The sequence below is a fragment of the Apodemus sylvaticus genome, chromosome 2, assembly GCF_947179515.1.
Source record: "Apodemus sylvaticus chromosome 2, mApoSyl1.1, whole genome shotgun sequence".
Lineage (NCBI taxonomy): Eukaryota > Metazoa > Chordata > Mammalia > Rodentia > Muridae > Apodemus > Apodemus sylvaticus.
This window is the reverse complement of record NC_067473.1, coordinates 24299776-24326764: the sequence shown is the minus strand read 5'-3', so window position 1 is coordinate 24326764 and position 26989 is coordinate 24299776. Positions and strand designations below refer to the sequence as shown.

The window sequence follows — 26989 nt, the reverse complement described above, 5'->3', positions numbered from 1 at the left end:
AAAACAAAATTTTTCATTTCATTTTCTATTCAAGCCGATATTTTAAAGAGTTGGGAAAAAAAAAGAGTTGGGAATGGGTAAAAGTCAGATTTAGAAAGGCAGAAATGAGAAATCTAACACTTTTAGGTTGTCTTCGAACCATTCATAACTGTGCGTAAACAAAATGGTAGATACCACTGTTCCACCATTACAAAGAGTAATGTTCCAGCATTACTCTCTTTGTAATTTTGTTTGTTTGGTTATAGTCAGATTTTGAGGTGTGCTATTACTGCATTTGGTCTCCGTGACTTGGGAAGCTGGGGTGTGAGGGGAAGAGAGGGGGGAGAGGGAGAGAGGAGAGAGAGAGAGAGAGAGAGAGAGAGAGAGAGAGAGAGAGAGAGAGAGAGAGAGAGAGAGAGAGAGAACATTTTTTAGAGATTTACATTCTTAACAGATTGTTAGTACTAATATCACCTGAACGGACTGCTAATAATAAACACAGGCAGTTACAGTCCACACTAACATGGGTGGCTGGAAATGTTGGGTGGAGCAAGACACAGAGAAAGTGAAACTCACACATCACTGGAGGAAAGGAACCTACGGAAGATCTGACCACTAGCAAACCTGGTAATGTTTACTCAGCATTTGTCTACTTTTTATGTGTACTCGAGAGAAGCGAGGGCTCGTGTCCAGCAAGGGAAACACACTGTAAGACTCAAAGGATATTCATGCTCATACTGACACAAGACTGCTGACATGCATAATGCAGCAGGTGTTACATGTCATGTTGAGCAAGCGTCCCTGTATTACATGGTCCTTGAGACGGCAGTCAAGCAGAATTTATTCCAAGAGGACAAGGGTCCCATCAGTGTTCTAGGAAGGGCCCAGGAGGAAGTTCTACGGTGATGTAAATTCCAGATACCTTCTTCTAGGAGTTGGTTCCAAAGGCTTAGCCTTACATGAAAATATCTTGTCCCCGTGAAGAGTTGTGTATGCCTAAAGATAACTCAGGAAATTAATACCTTAGATGACTATACATACAGATATATATACGTGAACTGATGTTAATAATGGATAAAAGCTTAAAAATTTTTTTTCTTTACAAGAGGCTTTTGTTTGATTGATTGGTTTAGTTTTCTGAGGCAGGGTCTCAAAATCCAACTGTGTAGACCAGTGGAGGTTCAGACTTGTAGAAATCCTCCTGCCTCTGCCTCCGGAGAGCAGAGAGTGATGACTTGTGCTAAGATTATAAAATTGATTTGGGGCTATGTTTGTGACTCTAGAACATTTTCTTCCATACCTTCACAAACACCTCAAGACAGACTACTCTTCGTTCCCTGATTTGGTGTGTTGCTGACCTCTCTAGTGTTGTTGTTGTTGTTGCTGTTGCTGCTGCCGCTGCTGCCGCTGCTGCCGCTGCTGCCGCCGCTGCCGCCGCCGCCACACCGCCAGTGGCGCTGGCACTGGCGCCGGGACTGCTATTGTTTGGTTTTGTCTGTTTGATTTTGAATTTGTTGGGGTCAGGGAACATTTTCAGAGAAATATTTTTCTAAATCACACACCTGACAGCTTTTTAGTAGCTGTTGTATGCTAAATACAATAGCAATCTCAGTCCCCCCCAGAGGTAGAGTGACCCCAAGGTGGGAAGCTATGGGACCTTTAGGAGGTAGGCTCAGGTGGGAGGTCATAGGGTGATGGGGGCAGGCCCTTGAGAATGAGGGCAGGACCCCATCCGCCTTCAGGTTCCTTTGGCTCCTCGGTTCTGTGTGGCAGTTTTCGGCTTCACGTGCTCCTGCTGAGTCAGGCTGCCCTACCGTGGATGCTGGGAGGCCCAAAGAAACCTTTTTCTCTTGTAACCTGATTATCTCAGTTACTGTGTTGCAGTAACAGAAAACCAAGCACACAGAAAGATTGGGGATCTGAAAGTAAGTAAGCACTATGATTATAGCGTTAGGAGCTGTGGGGCAATCCAGAGGTGGAAGAGGTGGAAGTAGATATCTGCACCAGACAGCAGAGAAACAGCTGAGGGAGGCGGAGTGTGGGGATTCAGGGCAGGGTCCTGTTAGTTCTTTCAGAATGTTCCAGAAGATTTTCACAGAGGTTATCACAGAAGAGGCCCTACTTCTGCTTTGGCCACATAGGAGGGTCGCCTGTATATTAAATATCTACGGTGATCATCAAAAGGAACTTTTCATCTCCTAGAGGATAAACAATGCCCTCTATGGTCTTCATGCTTCCTTGGATACTGCTGTGACCCTGTCTCCACGTACCAGCATTAAGGATAAAGAAACTACTTGCCACAGATTTCTAGAAAGCAGCAGTATTCTCTGAAATGTTTGTAAATGGAAAGGCCTTTCCTTTGAATTCTGAGGTCGAAGCTGAGCTGAGCATGGCCTTGGGCTGGTGCTTTTCCTCTCCAGCAGAGTTTGCATGCAGCAACCACAGTGCCCTGAGCGCGTTGCACCCGGAGCCCCCAGCCTAGGTGAGAAACCTGCTGCTGCCTTTCATGTTCACACATGCCTCTCTCCTGATAGCGGATGTACCTAGAAATACTTTGTAAAGTCCTTGGTATTCGTGTGGTTCTTCCTAGAAACCGAGCCAGTTTCAAGAGAAGGGTTGCAGCCCCATTAAATTCTAAAAATGTATTAAAGATGTTAAGGGTAGAATGGTGTTAGTTTAATTTTCCTTTCTGTATTTCCTGAATGTCTAAGGATATACAGATAACACAACAGGCCCTTTTTTGTCTTCAGCATCTTTCAAATCAGGTTCGCACGCTGTATTTTCCTTTGTTTCTACTGCCGTGTTGTCAAGTCTGTAGCTGGGTGAGGGGTGAGCTTGAGGAACAGCCTGACTCGAGGGACTGGTTAGTGATTTCATTTGCGGAGATAGAAGACTGGAAAAGGGGAACAAGGTTGGTGGAAGGATAGTGGTACAGTAACAGGCATGCTTACCAGAGCAGGCCGCCAGCCTCGTGCAGAGCATTGTGGGTAGGCAGTCCTTCCTTCCCCTCTCTCCAGGGCCCAGAGCCTTACTCATCTATCTGTACACCACTTTAGTGAAAAACCTTTCAGTTATAATTACCGTAGGAAAATCCATTGTTCTCATCAACCTTCTTGTATAAACATACAGTGCTCTAGAAATCTTGATCTTAAAAACTAAACAACAAACAAACAAATGAAAACACATTGTTTAAAAGTGATAGTTATACAAAAGACCTAAAAGAGAACATCTAAGCAAGCTGGAAAGGTACGTGCCAGTAATCCCAGCACTCTGGAGGCAGGAGAGAAGCATCACTGCAAGTTCCAGTCCAGCCTGGTCTACATGGAAAGTTCTAGGCTAACCAGGGCTATGTACCCAAGATCCCAAAAGAAAAGGGGAAAAAAATCAAAATAGGTCTGAGAATAGAAATTAGTGGGAAATGTGCCTAGCATGTGTGAGGGCCTGAGTTCGGTTCCCAGCACCCTTCTCCTTTCCCCAAAGGGAAGGAAGATCTGAAATCAGCGGCTGCGTAGTGAGAATGAGCCTGAGCCAGAGGTCTCAGCGCTGCTTCTGTTCCTGGCACTGCCGGCCAGCAGCCCCTTGCTCTCAGACGTCTCTCTGCCCTTCCCTGTCGCTGGAAGCCGGCAGTGGCGCTCGCCCACATCAAACTGGAGATTATACACAGCGCAAGCTGGTTAGCCCAATATGGAACTTTACGTCTGCCGTGCTCCAGGAATCTTTTCCTGCCCTTCTTCCCAACTCCCACCTGTACCCCGAGATAAGACTTAAAAAAAAAAAGAAGCTTCAGAGAAGGTCGCAAAATCCCACAGAGGCCCATCTTGATATTTAGCAGTTCTTGTCAGAAAATAGTTACTTGTGTCTCAGATTCCTAGTGCTGAAATCTAAGTCCTTCTCTGTCTGCTGTTTTATGATCTTGCGTGAGACACCCTAATCTCAAAGCGTGCTTTCCTTTCTCCCTTTCCTTTCACATTTGACAGAAAGCACTCAGACTCCTCTATGCTTGAGTTTGGCTCTGGGTAGCCCAGCCGGGCTGCAAAGTTTAGGACTGGCGTTCTTGTGCCTTGTACACCTGTTGCACGTTGTAGCTGGGAGACCATATGGAAGTGAGCGCTGTACAAGGAGCTACACCTTGGTGGCTCCTTCAGCCAAGGATCTCCAACCCTTTCCCATTTAAGGAAGGCAGTGCCATGGAGTTCAAAGAGGCTGAGGAGTGGTTGCTGGGGGTGGGCTTAGTTTAACAACTCTGCTTGCAGTTGCCACTGGCCACATCACCTCCTGGAGCTCATGAAGTTGGTCTTCACACAGCTTGTATAAAAAAACGAACACACTGAAGAAGGCTGCGGAGGCAGGCATTTGTTTCCCTAACAAAAGCAAATCCTGTTTTAAAGTTTTCTTTGAAATCTGAGTCGTTGTGTGGCCTCCCAACCCATGCAGGTTCCCTTACGAGTTAAAACAGCTTTCAAAAGGAAGCAACAAGCTCCCCAGCCCGCCATACCCTGTACTCAGAGACATTTTCACTTCTACTTATCTGTGAAGGTTGAAGGAACGTCTACAAATACTTGCTTAGCTTCTTCGGTGAAGGCAGCGAGCAGTCAAGTGGCGGCTGTTCATTGTCAAAACCAAGGCTCCGCGCTATACTAAGTTTTCGCAAAGAGAAATAAACGTATTGCTTGGGACATAATCGACACTTCGCAAGTTGTGACTGAAGTTTCACGAGTTCGGCATGAAATCTAAACAATGCAGCTCAAAGGAAACCGTGAACCTCCCTGGCATTTTAGGGCTTAATTTACAAGGATACGGTGGCCCTGGGGGCATTTCATTAAAGAGTTGTCTGATAATTAAAGATTCCGCTGGTGGACTCTCAATGCCTGACCTGTGTCCGGGGACACAACCCTGATCCACACTCTCCTGTCCTGCCCTGGCTTCTCATTCATGACCCCAGAAGCTTCCATTGTGCTCTCTGCTACCTACTAGCTAGGACAGGCACGCACTTAATGCCTGCTGTGTGCACCACATCGCTCTGCAGGGTGCTGCTGGGTTTGTAAAGTCAAGTTACTGGCTGTGGCTCCATTAAACTGTGAGAACACACTGAAGCAGTTAGGTGTGATAAGAGCCTGGATCATTCATGTTCCCGGATGGACAAGGTAAGGTGATGAGGGTCACGGGAGTCAAGAATGCAGTTGTGAGACAGAGCCTCCAGGGAAACCTCTAAGCATTATCTAAAGGCCACAAGGCATGATGCAGCATGCATATTTGAAGAACCTCAAAGTTTCTGGGTAAGCTGATTGTGGAGTTAAGCAGAGGGCTCAACGTCTTAGCTAGGGTTGCTGTTGCTTTGATGAAACACCATGGCCAAAAACAACATGGAGAGAAAAGGGTTTATTTCACTCACATGTCAATACGACAGTTCATCTTGAAAAGCAGTGAGGGCAGGAACTCAAGCAGGGCAGGAACCTGGAGGCAGGAGCTGACACAGAGGCCATGGGGGCGGGGGGGGGGGTGCTGCTTATTGGCTTGCTCCTCATAGCTTGCTCAGTCTTACTTTTTCTAGGCACCCCCCCACCCCCCCACACACACACAAACCACCTGCCCAGGGACCACACCACCCCCAATCATCGACTAAGAAACACCCTACCTGCTAGCCCAGAGCCTGTTCTTAGAGAGGCATTTCCTCAATTAAGGTTCTCAACTTTCATATAACTCTAGTATATGATACGTTGACATAAATCTCGCCAGCGCACGTGGGTAAGGGATAATTTTGCCTGTGAAGAAAAAGGATGTAAGAGCAGCAAGTGCCAGACAACAGGCAGTGCGGGCAATTTGAAGTTTTCATGGAACAACTACATGATGATGTCCAGGAAACAGCTAACACTGTGCACGCGGTCCTCTGCAGAGTTCTGGGCACGGTATGGATTTGTGGAATGACTGTCTGGAAGAGCAGTCACTCAAGAAAGAGAAAGCAGAGGGAGCTCTGAACCTGGTATTCTGCACTGGAGACCATACAACACCTCCTGCTCCCGGGGACCCTTCAGCCGAGTCATTTGACTGTGTGCTTTCCTAATTCGTGGCCACAAAGTCCAGCTAACATGAAGCCTTTTATGGAGCGAGCGCATGACGAACTCCACTGAAACTGGGTGTAAGGTTTGCTCTCAGTAGTGAAATCCTCTTGGGTGGCTAATAATAAGTCAGGGCTTGGGCAGAGGGCAGAGGGCACCCTTGTAGAATTGCTGTTCCGGGTCAAGAGGGTCCCACACAAGCCAAGGACAGTTGGTAGGAAGTGATTGTATCTAATGGGAACCGTGGGTCCCATGAGAGCCAGGATGCTATGGGGCTGAAGCACACCCCGCCGGGGTAGGGGGTAGTGGACATGTCAGCACAGGGATGAGGAGAGGATGGCAGAGCCACCACGTGTGTTCCCATGCTCCATGCCGGAGAATTTCTCTGTCAAGATACTTCCTCTAGACTCTGCTTACAAAGGAGTGAGTGCGAGGTGGAGCCTTTGCATTTGTTACAAAGTACTGTTTCTGCTGCTGTTTCCTTTTCTTTCCTTCTGTTTTTTTCTGATATATAATTCTTTAATAGTTTCCATGTAACATAATGAGAAGACTGTCTGCAAGGACCCAAGTTCCAATTCTTTCTAATGCACCACGCTGTTCAGATGTGCATGTTAAAGAACTAGGTTTTTTAGACTCTTTGTGAGAAAAATAATAGAATTATTCCTAGTTTTGATTTTCATTTCACAAGCCATACCAACTTTCATAGGAAAGCATGCATGTCAGAAGGTTTTTGTGTTGGCGTGGATTGTATAAATGGGTGGGAACAGTTTGGGAAGATTCCTGTTGTCTGTCAAAGGTGATGCTCACCTTCCTCCTAACTTGTCTGTGTCCGGGGCTAAGGCATGTTAAAGTGGGCCCAGAAAAAGAGTACGGATGACCAAAGTGAAAGACTAGGGTGGAGAGCTTAGGGTTTGGTCTTAATTACCCTTGCCTCACTCTTTAGAGTCTCTCAGAATATTAACGGAGCACCTCACAGATCACCGTGTCTAAAAGCCCTCTTTGAACAGGCTCAGGGGGAAATATTCCATCTGCAGTATTTTGTAAACTAATGTATACTTGGGTTCCTGACAGAAAACCGGGGACAGGGTCAGGATGAGTCGTTTCCAGGCAGATCTGTGTACTAAGGCAGGATTGACAGAGGTGCAGGGCTTGAATCTTGAGCCAGTCAGACCGCTAACCAATCCGGGACTCTGAAGGGACGGGCACGGGGAGGGCCTGTCACTGGAATGATCCTGCTGCCTGAGGTGGACTTCAGCATTGTGAGACAGGAGGGCCTGACCTCTACTCTCCTTCACTCTCAACTCCTGCCAAGACTCCCCAGTGGCCGAACTCAACAAGGACCTGGAGGCATATGGCAGATAGATGGGGCCACCTCCAAGGCAGAGATCATCTAGACAGAAGGGGGACTCCCACCCGAGCCTGACATTCAACGGGGCATTCTAACATCCGTAACCACCTAGTGTGAAGCCAGTGGCGTTGACAGTGCCGTCTCGATCCAGGTGAAAGTGCTCAGAAACACAAGACTCCTAAGTAGAATATTAAGTGGGAACAGTGACTCTGGTGTATTTTGAGTCAGCACTGGCCTTGGCTGGATTTTATCTTCTAGTGGTATTGAACTGGTTAAAAAAACAATTGTGACTAGAGATCAAAGAAAGCTCTTTAAAAAGATCCATTGACTTCTGTAAACATCCTTGAACCCCCACCTCCTCCCACTCCCCCTCCTGCCACCAGACCCATTCAGCACCTCTAGAGGCTGTTAATATATGTAATGATTGTAATAAACACCCTATTCACTTTGATTCCAGCTGGCTGGAGCCAGACTCTGACCATAGTTCCTATTGTTATCTTTGCTTACTAGACAACTGTATTGTTACCATTGGCAGCAACCTTTGTCACAGATTCTTCAGCCCTGGTTCATACGCATTGCGCCCAGGGCTTTCCCATGATAATGTTTGTGCATTGAGACTTTAGAAGACTTTCATATTAGTAATTAATACCTTTCCACTTTGCACACATTTAAAGTAGTTGTGCATTGGACAGTTTTCCCGTCAGAAATTTCCACAGAAGTATAATAATTCCAAAGGAAAGCAAACTTGTATTTCACTGCCAGGAAAAGAAAATGTGTTATACTTTGTTCCCAAGGACTTAAAATGAGATTTGGTTGTAACAAAATGTTTCAAATCATACAGAGCTTCAGATTTTAAAACTACAAAAACTTAACAAGAAAATTGAAGGACTCTGGATTAGACAGTAGGACTAGTTTCAGGTTTTTAAAACTATAGAAACTTAACAAGAGAATAGAAGGACTCTGGATTACTCTTATATTCATAAGACATTGATGCTAGAAAAGCTTTCTTTATATATAAAAAATAATATATAAATGAGGATGACTTTAGAAAGTTAATTTAGAAAGCATAAATAATGTTATTATTTAGTGTAGGTCCTGGGTACTCTTGGGAATTATTCTACTTGAGAATTCAACAGAAATATAATTCTTCCCCCCGCTTTTGTATTTTTTTAATCCTTTTACTCCTATAGAAAGGTAATCTTAACTCAATTTCTTTTCCATAAGAATTTCACCAAAATTAAGCCATCTTTAGATAAATGTTGTTAGTTCAAATAGAGTATGGAGGTAGTCTAACTCCTCTCCGTTTTGCTTATGGAGATCAAGCAGGGCCTTCACAGAGGCACAGAAGATTTTCAGCTCTTAGCCATCTGTCCTGGCCGGGATGGAAAGCAACAGTAACCTTTCTCTCAAGCCATTCTTCAAAGGAGTAAGTTGAAACCAAAAGGCAGCTGAGTTTCTACCACTTGCAGACTCACCTAAAAAGCTCAAGATATTTCAAAATACATTTAAAAATCTTGCCCATTAGTGGCATGACTTCAGTCTGCCTTTACCTGTGGGCTTGTGGGTGCTTGGCCCTGTGAGATTTTTCAGGAGACCTCGTGCTTTGGGCCAGGCTACCCAACATGTGGAATTCCCCGTTCTCGGCTTACTAACAGCAGCTGGCTCTCACTCGCCACCCCGCGTCTCCAGGCTGCATGAGGGACGTCTACTACAAGCTTCATGCCGTGTCCCTACAGACACTTTTCCAGGCACACCGCGACCGTGTTGTTCAAACCCACATGTAACTTTTTAAACAAAAATCAGAATAGACTGCAACAGAGTTCATAGTTGACCATTCCTTCACGGACATCTTTTCTGCGTCAGCAGGATGCACAGGATGAGAACAGTCCCATTCTTGTTTGAAGGATAGATAATGCTCCCCTGTTCTTCATTACAGTGCCATAAACATCCTTAGGAATAACTTTGTTTAGGAGCATAACTATTTCTGCTGGATCGGGAACTTGTGGACTATCCTCTAAAAGGGTTGGGCCAATTTGCAGGTTAAAACAATTTTACCTAACAGAGGCAAGTCGGAAGGATGTCATTATGCCAATCTCTTCAGATCAGCCCTCCCGTTCAGTTCCATTACAAAGAGTGACATCTCTTTCTGATCACCCTCTGAGAGAGGAGAAACTTGGGCGGTTTGTGTGTTTTATAGGTTGTTTTTTCATAAATGTTGCCATTTTTCAGTTATATTATTTTTTTACTGATCGATACAAGTTCTTTAATCAACCTGAGGTTAAATTCTAATTGACCCACCTGTGAGCTACCTTGTGATTGCTGGGAATTGAACTCAGGACCTCTGGAAGAGCAGTCAGTGCTCATACCCGCTGAGCCATCTGTCCAGCCTGCTATGACCTATTTAATACAGCTTTCCCACACCATCGTCATGCCATTTATGTAGCCTTCATTTTGTGTGCTTCAATGGCAGAATTGCCATTTTTCCTTGTGTAGATTTTACATTTTTAATTCCTGATTTGAATGAATGTACTCTTTACATTTTACACCAGAATTAACTGGGACTTGTATATTAGTCTGTGTGTACCATCTAAGTTCTTGTTATCGTACTAACATGGTATTATCATAAATGCTAGGTGCCAAAAGACATAAGGCCAGTATGTGTATGAAACATAGACCTTGAGAAATTCTAGGGGGAGGGCCTGGAGGGGAGCGAGGGACTCAGAACTGGGCAAATACAGCAAAATACAAGGCCTTACATGACACACAACCTCAGTGATACAGACTGTACAAAATGGAGAATGCACACCATAGAACAGCAGCAGCAAGTGGGAGCTGTCAGTACAGGAACAAGAACAAAGCCCAAGTAGGATAGGTTGCACTCTGGTGGAAAGAGGTAAGGGGGAAGGAGGGACACACACACACACACAGCAGTTGGAAGAGAGCTGTGATCTGGGGCTGTAATGCAGTGGAAAAACCCTTGCTTCATGTGTACAAGGCTCTGTGTTCAATCCCCAAGGGTGGAAAAACAAGAAACAATAAATAGTCATCTGGGGTTGAACAGAACTGATAAAAATTCGGATGTAAATAATTATTCCATTAATGGAATCCAAAATTTTTCAACTAAGAAAAGTGCAAGAGAAAACAAAAGATGATGCGGGAAACTGTGTAGAATAAAAAAAAGGGAAATCGCTAGATTATCCAATAAAAGAGTAATATGCCCAAGATGGAAATAAAACTCCATGTTAGTTTTTAAAATAATGTGACTAAGCGCCTGACAGATATGGAGAGAGAAGAACTAAAGGACATATGAAAAGAAACAGTCGGATTGCGTGCGCAGGCCACTAAAACAACCACCGGAACAGCCACTGGAACGGCCACTGAAACAGTCACTGGAACGGCCACTGGAACAGCCGAGCAAGCCATCAGAACCAAAGCAATGGGAATTCTGGCAGCTGCGTCAAGCCAATATGGTTTAAAATTGAAATTCAAGAGTCAGTAGAGAAGTCCTTGGTCATAATCAAAGCTGACTCGTGAAGAGGTTCAAACATTTAGTGAACCAGATACCAAGAAGAGACTCAAACAGCTGTAAACACACCCAACTAACCAAGGCATGGATCAGACAGCTTAGGAGCTGTCAAAGGATCACTGATTCTTTTCATTAATGCTTCCAAAATGAAGAAGAAAGTGGACTGATTGCTTATTTCTGATGTCAAAACATGGGAAAGACACACACAGAAGATCCCATAGGCTGCTCTCATTTACAAAAATATTAATATCCTGAGTAAATGTTTGCAAATAGTTGATAAGTGTATGTAATGTGTGTGATGATTAGTAATGGTGAGTCCCAAGGAAGCAGGATTGGTCTAGTGTTAGGAAGTCTAATGTCATGTCCATCATTAGAAAACAAAGAACAATCACATGGTCACTTTTAATAGACATTTTAAAAGCATCAGATAAAAATTCTATGTGTACTTTTGAGTGTTAAGTAAATTTTAAAATGAGTAGAAGGGAAATTCCTAAATCTATCAATCAATATGTTCATATTTTTAATGTTGAAACTTTTTAATGATTATAATAGATACTGCAGCAAAGAGAACAGAATGGACAAACTGTGGTGGTAGGAACTGTGTTAGGTAATCCAGTAGTGCTCAAATCTCGCAAAGCATTCTCTAGATAATGTTAAAATAAGAAAATTAGGAAAGGGCAAAATAAACAGTTCAGGACCCTCTAACTTGGTGAGGTAGCTTAGGGTTTGTTGTTGTTGTTGTTTGCTTTGTTTTAAGTTCCATGGATGGTTCCATTCCCTATCAGAGTTGAAAACAAGGATGTAGTCTAGCATTTATAGAACTACCAGGAAGAAGCCGGACAAATATAGAGTAGAGCTGGGTGACAACCGAAAGAACATTTAGTATTGTCAGATTTTTCTTTTATTTCTATTACATTACCACAAAATACCTTCAATTTTGTCGTTGGGGGTGGTGTTATCCATTATATAGTCTAGGCTGGTTTTGAAACCCATGATCCTCCTGCCTCAGCCTCCTACATGCTAAGATTAGGTATGTGCCTCCACGTCTGATACACTCTCTTCCATTAGATGTCAGCTAAATGTCTCTTAACTAAAATTGACCCCTCGGTGGATTTGAAGCAAAACGTATTATGTGAGAGGAAGATACGAGAGAACTGTGAGAGGTTGCTGTATACTCATCCCCAAAAGTTAACAACCACTGTTTTGTTCTTTCGCATCCTCTTGTACGTTGACTGGACTCATCCCAGCCATCTTTAGATGCCTGGGGGACAAGCTGGCCTTCTTTGTCCCATATTGGTGGCTCGCATAGCTTTCAGCTGAGAATTTAGCAGGGGCTGTCAGAGTGTCTTTGTGAACATCTCACAGCGTCACTTCTGGGTCCCTAGATGGAGCATCTCAAGAGTAAGCACTCGAAGGGGCCCCTAGCCTCAGACATCACTGCCACGTTCTGCAGGTCAAGCAGCTCAGCGAAAGCTGAGTAAATCCCGTCCTGTGAGAGAACACGGTGGACGTACATGGAGAGAAGGACTGATAGAAGACGTTTTCAGAGACCTGCTACCCCGATTATCAGTGTCCCCAGCAACACAGGATCAAAGCACACCAGATTGAAGGCGCCCTAGACAGCAGCACAGACAAAACAGTGAGGATAACGGGATCTGGATAATGCAAAATGTGTGTGTAAAATATGTAAAAGATATTGACTGAGTATCTGAAGATATGGAGTATGCCCTTACTTCAAGAGTCTGTAGAACTTCTGCCTTTGCGCTCTAGAACAGGGAGGCAGGCATCTGCTTCCCCCCCACACACATGAATCTGAAACCGTGACCTGGTCTTTTCCTCAACCTTCAGCCTGGACGAAATCGTTAGAGTTGTGCTTCAGTCAGTCTGCTCTACGTCAAATGGGTTCTCACCATTACAACCCTCCTCGGTGGGACATCGTCAGACACAGTGCAAACACTTGCGTTAGGCATCCTGTCTTGTTTTCTTCTGTTTTGTTGGCTGAGAGCACCAGGGAAGGGGAGTTTATTTTGATTCCCCATAGTGTCATGTTATACGAGCAGTTTTGACTTGGCCTGGGATGCTGTGTACACTTCAGGGTCATCCTCCAACAGCCTCTGGCATCACCTTGCTTTCTTGGGAGTTGGGCCAGCATTGTTTTCTATGTGTTGCTTTGAAGTCTCATAAGTAGGGGAGGGCAGTTTTCTGATAAGCGTTTTGGCTTTGTTTTGGTTTTTTTCTTTTTCTTTGCTCTCTGAAGCCTGTGTCATGTACCGTCCCAGTCCCGTTAAGACCGTCTGAAATGGGAGCCCAGGGTGAGCGATGATGCAATTTCCTGGCCCGGGGAGTCTTGTGTGCTTCTTGCCTCCCTTGTGTCTTTACCACGAGGCATAGGAGTTCTATATGAACTAGATCTTGTCCTTGGGCCACACGAGATGGGTTTGTCACCCAACAGCCGGCTTCCTCGGTAACGCTCCGGTCCCTTTGCTGTTGCAGGTCGTCACACTGTGGTACCGAGCCCCAGAAGTCCTGCTCCAGTCCAGCTATGCCACCCCCGTGGACCTCTGGAGTGTCGGCTGCATCTTTGCGGAAATGTTTCGCCGAAAGTAAGAACTCCGTTTTTTCTCTGAATTATCTGTCTTTTTTGTGCCCGCATGACATTTCTGTCTCTGCTGAGGGTAGTGATCAGACGCTCCTGTCCTACATCTGTGTTCTCAGAGCTTCTGGCCTGTGGGAACTGTTTGAGTGATTTCCCCCGTTGTTCTAAATGGTTAACTTGAAGCATCTCTTTAGTGAAGAAAGAACCTCAGAGTAGACTTTACCCACGGGAGGATCAGGACTATGTTGTCGTTGTTGTTTTGGTTTTTATTTTTCCTCTATTATTTTCTTTTCTCGTGCATTTTAAATCCCTGTCACAGCACTTCCCCTACCTGCAGTGAGCTATGGAGTTTTTAACAGAAATTCTGATGGTGGAAACTGTTGGTGCAGGGTATCAGGTTAAAAAGTAGCAGGCAAGGGAGACCTGAGTGATGCCTTAAAGCCCTGATATAGCCCCGCCATATGGGGGAGGGATCCAGCGCATTTGGGCACTGTAGAGGCTTGCAGGTCGTTGAGACAGCTTGGTGGGTACTTGGTACCAGGCCTGAGGACCTGAGTGTAATTCCCAGGACCCACATGGCCAATGGAGAAAACAGACTCTCTAAAGTCCCCTGATCTTCAAAGGGATGCTGTGGTATGCACACAAGGTAAAATAAAGTACATCCTTGAGAAGCAGATTTGCTTAGAAGGGGGATCTGATGATCAGATCAGGCTGCTGCCTTCTCACTTAGTGTCCATGTGTCCCACACATCAGAGGTGTGTCTGCAGGTTTCATGGGGCGGTGATCAGACCCTATGACCTCCGAGGGCCACCCCACTTGCAAAAGTGGTAGTTCACCTGAGTTTTAGGTCACCAAAAAATAGGCCAACGGCATTAATCATGTTTGGTTCCGTTGCTATTTTGTTGTTTCGACTCAGAAGAGGTGAGTGAGAAGCCAAGCCTATCCCTATCGAATGTGTTCGTCTCTGCGCAGCTTCTTTTCTGAGGAGAGAAGCGGCAGCCAGTCTGGCTTGCTGGTCGTTCTAACCAGAGGAAGTTCATGCAGTGACGTCTGTGAACCGCTTCTACACCTCAGCACAACTCACTGTCACTCGCAGGGTGGGATTGTGGCAGAGAGACACGAGCGTACAAAGACAGCTTTGCACTGCCCTACTCTGTGTGGAGTATATTGCCAGAGCTTCTGCGTGGTGTTTGTTTTTCTAATCCTTGATGTAGCAGGGTACTGCGGTTGAATGGTCCCCAAAAACTAGCCGGGGTCTGAATTGAAAGGACGTCGAGTATCTTCTAATGTAGTACTAATTTTAAGGGGGTGGGGCGTAAAAATCAGCTATCTACTGAATCAGCAGAGACTACTAACCGGCCTGAATAAGTAGAACCTGGAACTGTTGAGGAAGGGAAGGGGGTCTTGTCTATATGTGTGCACGTGAAGCCCAGAAGTCAACCTCAGTGCATTCCACATTTATTGAGACATGGATGTCTCGCTGGGACCTGGGGCTGGCTGCTGAACCTCCCCAGCCCTAGGACACAGGATGCCACCATGCCCAGATTCTTATGTCGGTGCCAGAGATGGATCTGCAGTGCCTGGGTCTACAAGGCAGGCACTTGACCGGCTAAGCCGTCTCTTCTGCCCTTAAGTCATTTTTGAGTGTGGTCCCTGTGCAGCAGGGCCTTCTTAGAAATGTGAATTCTTTGCGTCTGAGTTAGTTCTGGAGCTAGGTTCTGTCTCCCTGTGTTTTGGCAAGGCCTCCGCTTGATCCTAATATGGTAAGAACTACTAGATTGGATGATGGAGTTGCCAGGTATGGGCAGTCCTTAATGGTGCACATCTCAGGCACTCCCTTGAGGTTCTGATGCATTATTTAGTTGAGCCAGGAATTCTGTTTGTTTTGTTTTGTTTTGTTTTTTTGTTTAAGGTGCTTCAAGTAATTCTTTCATCTAACGAGCGAAACACCTTAGGTTGAAACCTTACAGTCATACAGGAGGTTAAGACCCACAAGTGGAGAGAGCAAGGTGGAATTCAGAGTGGTTGTTCTAGGCAATTTGGAATAACACCCGTAATACTAAGAGTTCATTCGAATTCTATTACGCGTTTAGAATTTTCCTCTGTGTAAAGATAGAGTCTCTCTTTTGGGGGTGGGGAGGTCAGTTATTTTTCCACAGTATGAATTAGATTAGCTGTGATTGATGATTTAAAAAAAAAAACTAGTTTTGAAAGATGTTAAAAGAAAGATAAAACTTGAGGTATTAGAAGTGAGCATTGTCTATTAAGACATTGGCAATATTTTAAGTCTGAGTGGTACTCATCTATGGAACAGTTCAACCCCAAGTTTCATTTTTGAGCCTTAAACACATTTCCACCTAAGTGATCGGTCTGATTGATAATTAGGTTCCCAGCCTAGCTTGAGGACTCTTAAATAACATGGAGAATATATGATACACTCTATTACCAGTTCATCAAGCCCTTTTACAATGGGAAAATTACATTTTCCCATTGTAAAAGACTGAGAGGGGAGGCTCAAGGAAAGGCTTTGGTGGTGATAATGACTGTCTCTTGCATTGCCTGCTGGGAGAGTAAGAGAGTGGGGGCATAGAAACCCTTCCTCCAGAAGGTCCTGCATAGAGGAGTAGATCAAGGTCTGAGTGACTAAAGGACGAAGCAGTGTCAGAAACTGGATCCTAAAGCTAAAGCAGACTGTCTCCGCCAAGTCACATCCTTCCTAGGATACCCTGTCCCTTCCTAGTCCTGCAGGTTTGACAATTATGACCTTGAACGTGGGTATAGATTGTTTCTGCTCAGGTCACATTGATATTCCTGTGATACCACCCAGATGTGTGAACATAGCATGGTTCTTAACTGAACCAAAAGTGTCCCAGTATTCCAGCATTTCCAGGATCTAGCTGGACTCCTGTTTCCATGGAGAGCCTGTTGAGAACTGAAAGGCCCAGGATCCCGAAAGCATGCCCTTTCATTGCTGAAAGCTAGTTGTAATTCGGGGAATATTTGATGCCTGTCTAGTTTTTGCTGTTACGGCAGCTTTATATTGCTTACTTACTGATTTTTCACTACCCTAAATCAGCTTAGTTTTTAATGTAGCCTCACCCTAAACAAGAACACATAAAGCCATAGCTTTGGTAAACCAGCTACTTATTTAGCTGATAGACATTAGAATCTATATAAATATCAAGATTATTAAGAAGCTGTCCATGACCATCCACCAAAATAGCTCACCAACTGAGTATGTCTAAAACTCAACTAAACCCTAAAATGCAACTCCCTAAAGAATGGTTGCTATATGATGTTGCAGGATTTTCCATGTCCAATCACTTTAGGGCAGTAGAGCGCCTGTGATTGGACAGGAAAAGGGAGGCGGGGCTAGGAGTTGAGGGCGATAGAGAGGTTGCAGGAGAAGAAGGGAGGAGAACCGAGATGACTTCGGACATGGACCTGTGTGGCATTTACTAGCCACAAATAGCTATGTTTTTATGAGGTTAGAAATATTGGGATAAAGCTTTAATCATTATCAATTGGCTCTTAAATTACTGAATTGGCATCTTGTAATTGTGATTTTAAATATACATAAATCTAATTGGCTAACTAATTAAGCATTAAGAGTCATGCTTCTACCTGGTAATTGGGGGAGGGGAGCTTGCAGACTGTGGGATGTGTGGGGCGTTGCGTGGTAGCGCGATGAACTGGCAGGACCCCCGCAGAGGCTGGAAAGTGGGCAGGTCGGCGGATCACAGATCGTGGGCCTAACCCGCGGAGAGTTTGCGTGTCCATTGGTGGGCCAGCAGGAGCCCTGTGGACCCGTCCACATGAGAATGTGCAGGCAGTCTTTTTTGATATTTCCTGCAACAATAAGAGAGGGCCATTCCTGAGAAATAATCATGATTAGTTCATTAAGCAGAACCGGCTGATGAGGGATGGGTGCTGTGGGTTGGCATAAGACTGTTCGGGGGAGTAAAGAATTCTCACTGAAAGCCCAGACGTCAGTCGCATCCTAGTTGTCTAGATCAAATCTTTGAGGAATAATCAATTTTGTATGAGCAAAACTTGGTGTCCTTTATAAGTTGGGGAGAAGCAAAGAAGCCAGAAACACTCGTGTTCTGACTAGCCCAGGGCCGTGTCCTTCACAAGTTACCTCACCGTGCCATGTTCAGAGGGTAGAGATGTGGAATCTTCCACAAGTAGGGTGAATAACTTGTTCAGCAACACCAGCAGAGCCAGGCTTGTCGACAAGTCTTTCTGACACTATACCTGCTGATTGCTCTCCTCTGTCCTGTTTTTGCTCTTGGCATCACCAAACACACACAGGCTTTTTTTTTTTTCTAGAGTATTTTATGTATTACTACAAGAGAACTAGGATGACATTTTAGAGGTGAGAAAGCAGATCAGGCAGTTGATGACCGTGGTTTCCAGTCTCCCCAGCATTAAGACGGCTGATTGATTCTCCGACACATTATCAAGAGTTACATGCTTTCTGTTCTAAAACTGATGCCTAGGAAATACAAACTCAATAAAGAGAGTCTTAGAGCAGATGGTTGCCAAATAGCCAGAGAGTTAAATACCATCTGTCACTATTATCTGAGTTTAATAATTGCCCGCACTGACCCACAGAAGCATTCTACAAAGTGGATAAAACGGATTAGAGCTACATTCTTTTTAATCTCCCTTTTCTCTTCTTTGTAAGTAAACCATCTTAACTTCACATTGTGCTAAACAGTCAGAGATTTGGTCAGTAGCCATATAGTTAATATGATGGAGGGCTAGGGGGAAAAGGAGGGACAGGAATAAAGTTGTATTTAACTCTGCGGCAAAATAAACTAGTAATCTCAACTCTTCCAGGTACCTATTAGTTGCTTTGTGGTCTTGGCCAGAACTGTTAATTTCTGGTCTGAAAGTTATGGGGCTTTCCAGGTTAAAGCAAAGATATAAAAAGAGAGTGTACATTGAAACCGAATAAAATATGCTACAAATTCTTCGAATATGGAGATTGTGGTGAACAGATAGTAATTCTTAGAAATTCTGGGTTGAAAGCCCTGCAGATCCTTAGCTGCAAAATGCCAAATGCCACCAAGAAGACTATAACAAGTACAGCCACTGTTACCAGGAAACAAACAAGACTTCATGATCATGTTGCCCCTTGTCTGGTGGCTTCTTTAGACTTGTCGTCATTGATTTCTATGAATTAAAAATACCCAGTAGCAGAAGCTCACAGTTTACAGCTGTCCTCTGTGGCTTGAAGGCCAGTGAGCAAATGTCTAAGACGTTACTGAGTGCCTTGCCAATTTCCCCATCTCTTGCTGTGTTGGTTGGTGGGTCTCCATAGCACACTCTCCTAGTGGAAAGAAAGTGCCTGACTGGCTGTCCCAAATGTCCTGGTACCCGGAGGTGAGAAAACCTGTCACCTCAGGCTAGGTCAGAACACTTGTGCAGAGCTTCGGACGCTGACGCACCTAGGCTTTCGGACTGCTCTCTTCTTGGTCTTCATTTAAAGAACCAGCCAAATAGGAACAACTCTAAGGAACATTCTCTTGGGTAAGGATGTGCCCGAGATGGTACCCAGGTAAAGAGGACCAGTCTTGGTAGAAGGATAGACATACCCAGGATAGTTCCGTCAGAGAGCAAGCAGACACGTTGACAGTCTAATGGGTGTTGAGTTTTCAACTCTTACTGTGAAGCTTTCCATGGATTTGAAAACTGTGCTTGCCCTGTGAAGCTGTTGGGTGTGGGCTGTCAGAGGGCTTCCCTGCCCTACAGGCTCCTGAGCTCTCCAGCCTAGTACAGCCGAGTCTGTCTGTCTTTGATCTTCTCCACAGATGGGACTGTCTTCTCCAGTCTTCCACTGCCCTGTGGTCATGGTGTTTTCCCTTTCTTCCCATGTTCCCATGTCTTCCCAGCAGCCAACGGCTCCATTCTGGCTCTTTCTAAGAAACTCTTGAGTCTGGGAACCCTTTTTCTACAACAAGTCACCCTCTCTCCCGGGCTTATTCTCATGGTGACCCTCGTCAGGTCAGCTTCCCCTGTATAGTGTGCGTATCTCTGTACTGTCCTCTCTGAGAAAGGAATTGCGGCATTATTGCCTGTCTGCTGCTGCTGTGGGGAGTGATTCTGCCTGTCTCTCTGTGCCTTCTCATCAACACTACAAGTTCTCAATTGCATCAACTAGAACCAGAGCAAGAAGGGATGTCACCTGTCATGCTGGTTCCACAAAGTGGGGGACAGAACAGTGTAAAGACCCCAGTTGGCTCAGCCCAGAGTCACCCAGTTTACACATTCCCTGTCTCCACCGGCTAGCAGTAAGGATTCCATGACTCCTGGCATGAGTTTCAGTTTTACACTCATTTCCCAGAGAAACACCCCTGAAGTAGCATCACCTAAATCAGCAGTTCTCAACATTCCTAAGACCGTGCACCTTTAATACAGTTCCTCATGTTGTGGTGACCAGCACATACACACACACACACACACAATCATAAAATTACTTTTGTTGCTACTTTATGTTGCTACTTGGTAATTTTGCTACTGTTCTGAAACTTAATGCCAATATTTTGTAGATATAAAGTTTGTCAAAGGGTCTTCATCCACATGTTGAGAATTGCTGATCTATGATGGTTTATGGTTTGCTTGTTTGTTTGTTTGTTTGTTTTTAAATCTCTGCTTACAGACAGATCTAGGCACCTGTGCTCGCTCAGTGCCCGCGCCTGGCTCTCTGTAGGCCTGCCCGTGGCAGACTCGGTCCAGGGCTGGGACTCCCTGCGCTTGAGACTTGTAGCCCTTAGGACGCAGTAGACCACCACATTCCCAGCCCTGCATTCTGCCTTACCTCTGATTTGTTTGGGGACGGGTGAAGCCATCCAGTGAGCTTCTCCTTTCCGTGAAGAAATCCTGTTTCTCTCGTCCTTTTCTCCGCCCCTCCTGTCAGGGCGGATCTCTAAGAACCGTTGTGCTCTTCACTTTTCGTCTGGGATCTCTTCCGATTCAGCGGTGTCACCACCTGCTCGTTCTCTCTCGTCCTACAAATGCTTTCTTCAGCTTTCCAAGCCCCCAGGCTTTCTCCGACTCTGTGGCCAAAAGTCTCTAAAGAATACGCATGCGCGTGGCCACCACTTCGTGGCTGGCTCATCCCTTGGTCCTTTCCGGTGATAAAAATGATAGGGCGTGTCTGGCAAAATTCTGCTGCCACCTCGGCTTTACGGATACAAAACGGAGGCCTGCGGAGGCTGAGTGGTGTAGAGCGCCACGACCTATCCCCTCCATGACCAGAAGGGGCTCTGAAGCCGGGCGCACCGACAGCTAAGCCCCCCTGGCACGCAAGAGGTGGACCAAGCTCGCCTCGCGTATCCAGCTCGCCTCGCGTATCCACGGACCTTCTTCGATTTCTCGCTCTGTATCCGCGCCATCTCTGAACCTGCACGCTCTCATTCAGTGAACCCTGCCTAGCTGGCTCTCAGTAATGAGGCACATCTCTGGGCGCCTCTGCCTCCTTTGTCACCCTCTCTTCATCTCCCAAGTCCCAAAGCTGCATTCCTGAACGTTTTATTTAAGACAGGAAGAAGCTGACCCTCAGTGGGCTCCAGCATCCCGAGTTCCCTGATGGACTGCGTCTACCACCCTCCCAAAGGTCCTTTCCTTCGGTGACCCCGTCTCCGTAGATACATCTTCATCTTTCTTCACCCCAGTCCTGTGGATTGTCTGCACTGGTCTCTCCGGCCCTGCCCCTTCCGGCACCAACTTCTGTCACCCTGATGGAGGTCGTTTTTTTTTCAACGCTACCCGTCGTTACCAACCCTGCTTCTTCTCTCCAGCTTTGTGTCTTATGATGAATTCATTCATGAATTACAGAGTCACCCTTTCACAAAAACTTAGCTGAACTAATGTGGGGTTATTAGGCCTCAAGACCTTTTTGAAGAAGCTCTTACTTCACACGGGCCTCGACAAGATGTCGTTATTTGGCCCCACAGAATGTTTCAAGGCTTTCCTCCCAGGAACTCTGCCTTTGGAGTAGGAAAGATGATGTAGTGGTGGAAAGCTCTTGGAGAGAACATGGGTGCCGTTCTGAATACCCACATGGCTCACAACCGTTCATACTTCTGCAGCAGGGTATCCTATTCCCTTTTCTGGCCCCAGGCACACACATGACACATATACATACATGCAAGTAAGTCACCCATGCAAATAAAATGCATTAAAAAAAAAATTTAAAAGCTAGGCACTCTTCCCCTTCTGTTCCCAGTGCCTACCAGCCTTCTATCTTCTGCGGTGTTACCAAATAGCTGCCTCCCTCAGGAGAAATATGCTGCGGTCTACTTCTCGCCCCACAATCCTGACTGCATCCGTCATACTGAGCTTTTCTCTGCCGTGCTCTTCCTGAGTACATAGGCTGTCCACCACAGCTGCAGTAAGGAAATGGGTGTATGGCACAGAATTCTTTTGTAGGACCAAGGCTCCCGGTGTGTGTTCCAGCCCTTCTGGCTTTGTGACTGAGGACCGGTCATCCACCTCCATCCTATGCCTTTCTCCACAGTTTACCGTGCCTCCGCCTCATCCCGTGTACAGTCTGCGACGTTCAAAGTCATTTGCTTTCCTGTTTTACTGTACTGGGCTTCTGAAGTTTTAGAGATAAGCTGAGAGAGCAGAGAATGTCCACAATCCACTCTAACACTGCCCTCTTTGCCTCTGTAGAACTACATCTTGGGTATCTGGTCACATCTGTAAGTTGGTCTATATCAACCCCAGCAGATCTTCCCCAGTGTGATTTCCCCCCAGTGCAAGCATTGATTGCACCTGGGAACCTCGGTGTCTGAGATCTTTGTCTGTACACCACCTTAGGGAACAAGAAGTGTCGAGGGAAGGGTTGAGATAGGAGCTCTAGATACCAGTGTCTCTTAAAGAACAGCCTGATTGTAAAAATGAAAAATGGTACTGAAGTACAAAGTAAGAATGTTTTCTTCTTTCTTGTACCCTCATCAAGAAATCCGAGGCTAACCCCCTGAACATACTTCTCTATCTTTTCTTTATTATAAGCTCAGATGTATGTATATGGATATTAATTCATATACACATTTCAGTAAACAAAGAAGGTTACACACTAAGCCATCAAATCGTCCGTCTGTTTATTTCATAACTTAACAATAGTGTCCTTTTGATAAACATTTAAAGTTTCTTTGTTTTGGGCACTGTTATAAGCAATGCTTCTGTTGAGTCCTTAGCCTTAATTGTATGTAACATTTAGCCAAGTATTTCTGTATGATGCATTCCAGAAGCAAAATTAGAAGGTCAAATAACACACATATTTCAGACCTCTGCCACCTAAACCCAATTACCCTCAAAGAGCTGGAACTTACGTCTGCTGTGATTTCATGGGTTAGGATTGAGATTTCTGAAAATTAACAGGTTATCTGAGAGCCGGCAGTGTAGCTCAGTGGTAGAAGATTAGCATTCACGATGGCTGTGAGGGAGGCTCTTGGTTCCGTCCTCAAATCCCCAGAAGGAGATGATAGGTTGTGCAGAATGAAACAAGACAGGAACTCTGTAATCTTTGGTTACCCCATCTACCCAAAACCCGACCAACTGAAAACAAGCGAATACGGTAGCCATTTTTATAAAGCTGTTTTAAAGCTCGCTGATGCATGAGAGAGCTGGTTCAACTGTAAAATTCACTGTGGCTTTCCTTTTTTAATCAGTTGGGTAGCGATAGGGAAAGAATCATTCTGTCAGTTAAAAAGGAATAAGAAACTTGTAGATAAGTTCTAAGCAGATTCTCAGATGGTCCCCCCCCCCCCCCCCCAGTCCATGGAGAGTCTGGAGACAATTCTGGAGTGTCCGCCGTGCCTGTGCTTAGAGAATTGTGTGGGATTACCCTTTGAATGGAACCTGGCACCTCTCTTGACGCCCCCCCCCCCCCCAATCCTTGGTGGTCACCAGATGATGTATCCTTACCTGCAGTTTTGCTTTGTAGATCTGGACTCTGGGGAACCTCTCTAGGCCTCTCTATCAGCCACTTCTAGATTGGAAAATCCTGGGACTCAGTTTCAAATCTCAGGTCTGCTTGCTCATGACTTTCAACCACTGAGTTGGATAAAAATAGTTGATTTGAAGGAAGGTGCCATCCACTCTAATTGTAAAATCCTTGCGGAGAGAGGACACTTTGGGTGCATGAAAGTCAGTTTTGCCGATCAGCCCTTTAGTTCATGACAAACATCTCCTCGCCCACTTTACAGGTTCTTCCTAAGGATAGAAAACACAAACTTCCAGGCCTGGCCCAAGTAATATTAGCTGCACCCTGAACCTCCAATCCAAGTGAGTCTGGCCACGGAAACTCCAGCGTGATGTATTAGTTATTTTATAACATTCATGCAGATTTTCTAGACAAGATAATAAATAGGAGCCAATACAGTTATTTCAGATGAATATTCAGGTCCTGCCATTTCAGTGTCCCCATAGCTTCCTGCACGCTGTGCTAAACTTACAGCAAGTGGTAAAGTGTGACAGATGATGGCACATGGAAGAGATGAGTGGGGCTGACAGTCTGGACCCCCCTCCAACAACTGTTGTAGTCTGTGCCCTGTGCTTTAAGCTAAGGCTTCCCCTGGGTACCAGGCCAAGAGGCTGCCTCCACTCTGGCTTCGCCCTAGACCGAGGGAGCTGGTATTTAATGACTCCATTTAACTGAGAGTTGTAAAATCTGAGCTTCCGTTTCTCCCCCACTTCACCGTTTTTCCTCGTCCACATCACTCATCTTCCTCTCTGCGGCCCCGCTTTCCCTCTTTCTTGCCCACCAGCTTTCTAGGCTTAGATGTTTTTTAAAAACCTCCTTCATGAGGGTTCCCAAACACTTCAGCCCCCCACTTCAAGCCTGCCATCTAAAAGTAGGGGAGAAAAGATAGTAAATGGGACAAGGTGTGGACCTATTTAGAAGTAGTTCTTTGCATCGATTTTAATCTCTGTCGGGGTACCAGCAGTCCAGTTCAGAAGTGTCAGGATACCAACAGTCCTGTTTAAAAGTGTCACCAGACACATATCAGCAGCGACAGCACAATCCAGCAGAAACCACCAGGCCTCCGTCACTGGGGCAATGACGATCCGCCCGGATACCAGGAGTTCCCCACCATGCTTCTCTCAATGAGGCGAGGATCGACAGCGAAGAGGCAAGATCAACGAAGTGTTACAGGGCTAGCGATGGACGATGAGGAGGAGGAGGACGACGACGACGACGACGCACGTGCCCCATTGAGTCCTACGTGTACTCTCTCCGAGCATCAGGTGTCCTCCTCTCATGGGGATTGCCTCAGCAAACATCACATGAGTCTGCATCACATGACACAACCGGAAACTTATACTTCACAGCTCTCTTGGTTTCTCCTCTCTCATCTCATTTTAACCATTCAAAATGCAGAGCATTCAACATAGCCCTACACACCTCTAATAGTACACAGTGCTGAAGGTGTGTGTGTGTGTGTGTGTGTGTGTATGCCTGTCTGTCTGTCTGTGTGTATACGTGCTTCCCAAATTCAAACATATTGAGTTTCCTAGTGAGAAGGACTACGAGTTGTTCACTATTTAGGTGTGAATCAGTACAACATACACACAAAGGGGAGAACAAACGGTGGCGTGAATTTGTTGTGTGCGTGAGTTCCTGTTCCTATTGGGAGCTCCGAGGTTCTGTGAGCATACCTCTACCACCTGAAAAGAAGAGAGGCCAGGCTTCCTGAGGAAGTGATGGAGTATTTGCAGGTGAAGACAGGCGTGAGAGCAACATTATCTCAAAGGTGTAAGATTTGTGAAATAGAATAGCTACTCAGAGAGCAGTGAATGTGAGTGCAGAGTAGCTGTGTGAGTATTGACTACACATGTGTGCTCCACGGATCAGTTGCTTCTTCTAGAATGAGAGGGAGGAAACTAAAAGATAAAAGTAACAACTTTTGAGAAGAATACTGAGCATGACAAAGTAAACTATCCAGAGATTCAGAAGAAATAAAATTCGGGAGATGGTAATTGATTGGGAGAAAAAAAAAATCAAAAGAAAATTGCTAAAAGATGATCAAGTAGCAGAGCCGTTGCTCTAACACTTCCATGAGACGGACCCAAAAGCCTCGTGGATCGCACTTTCTAGACCTGTGCAGACAGAGCTGGGAAGAGAGCTGAACTCGCTGTGGGAGCGTAATGGAGCCACGTGCAGTTGCAGAGCAGGTTCAGACTGAGACAGTGACGGGGAGTGGGCTCACAGACAGGAAATGGGCTCACAGGACGCAGTGACAAAGTGGCAGATATGAAGGACAGCAAGTGGACGCCTGATCTGAGAAGCCGGTGGCCGTGAAGGAACACTCCAAACTGGTACCAAAGAAACACGTTCCCAACCTGAAGAAACGTCTTCAGTGTGTGGGGACTGTCCCTGAGAAGTGACCCTACTTGTTCACGCCTGAGTGTGGAAAACTGGATTTGATCAACTCGAAGTTAGACTTTCAGAACTCACGATTCCAGATCTGGGCAGGCTTTGGGTTGGGGCTGGACTATGTCTTCAAAGCTGTCCTGGTTCACAGCACAGCGGGTGTGGTCCTTCCAGACTCACATCTGCCCACCAGGATGCCTGGATAAAGAAATCATTCTTCTGTCTGCACTGGAGTCTTCAGGTTCACCCTCAGGACTGCTCATGACTTACGTCTGCCCTTGAGCCACTGACGGAGGCAGAGACGTGGGGGTTGGCTGTCCAGTGGGTTAAGGAACACAAGGTAAAGTAGGGAAATAAACACAAACTCCACAGCCTATGGAATCCACTCCACAGACCAGCACAGCACATCCTGGGGACAGGTTTTAATTGCATGGAGCAAGAAAACGTGCTGACAAGCATCAAGTAAACTCATCTCAGAGTTTTACAAGAAAAGAGTTAAAGAGGCCAAGCTAGCCTGTCTTCTGCTTCTCTTGAGTCCTCTTCTGTTGAACAAGCAGCCACTGAGAGTAGAGAAAACTGTCTTTGTGAGAGGAAGAGAAGAATCTGTGGCTGAAAGACTTTCGAACTGCAGCAGGAAGTGTCACACACTTGAGGATTCCATAATTGTGTGTAAATTGATTAAGTCTCCCCTGGAGGGAAGGTGAGATGACTCTGGCAGTAAACGCACTCGTTGCCAAGCCTGTTGACCTGAGTTCAGTCCCGGGGGCCTACATGGTGGAAGGAGAAAGCCTTCCTCTGACCTCCAAGTGTGTGCCCTCCCCAACCCACGCAGAGTAAATAGGTCAGTGTAAAAACTTCCAATTGTGCGCTGAACACCTTGGTGAGCCAGTGGAGGGGCTAACGGGGCTAGAACTTGGGGGGTAGAATGGTGTTGTATGATGGAGACAAGATGAGACTGCCCCTGACCCATCGCTCACCTCTCTACCAAAGCTCTCGGGGAGCTAGGACTGCAGCAGGCCTCACCTGTTTGTACTGGTCACACTAATGACCCTGTAGGAATGTGGTTGGGTGAGGATATTTTTTAAAACAACAT

At 45.7% G+C, this 26989-nt stretch overlaps 1 protein-coding gene across 4 annotated transcripts in view; it reads left to right on the top strand.

The window, feature by feature from the left end:
* Positions 1–26989, top strand: part of Cdk6 (cyclin dependent kinase 6) — a 190761-nt gene that overhangs the window by 123371 nt on the left and 40401 nt on the right. For all 4 annotated transcript variants that reach the window (XM_052173193.1, XM_052173195.1, XM_052173194.1 and 1 more), the window contains one exon: positions 13403–13512. In XM_052173193.1, the coding sequence (XP_052029153.1) occupies positions 13403–13512 (110 nt within the window). The remainder of the gene's footprint in view (positions 1–13402; positions 13513–26989) is intronic.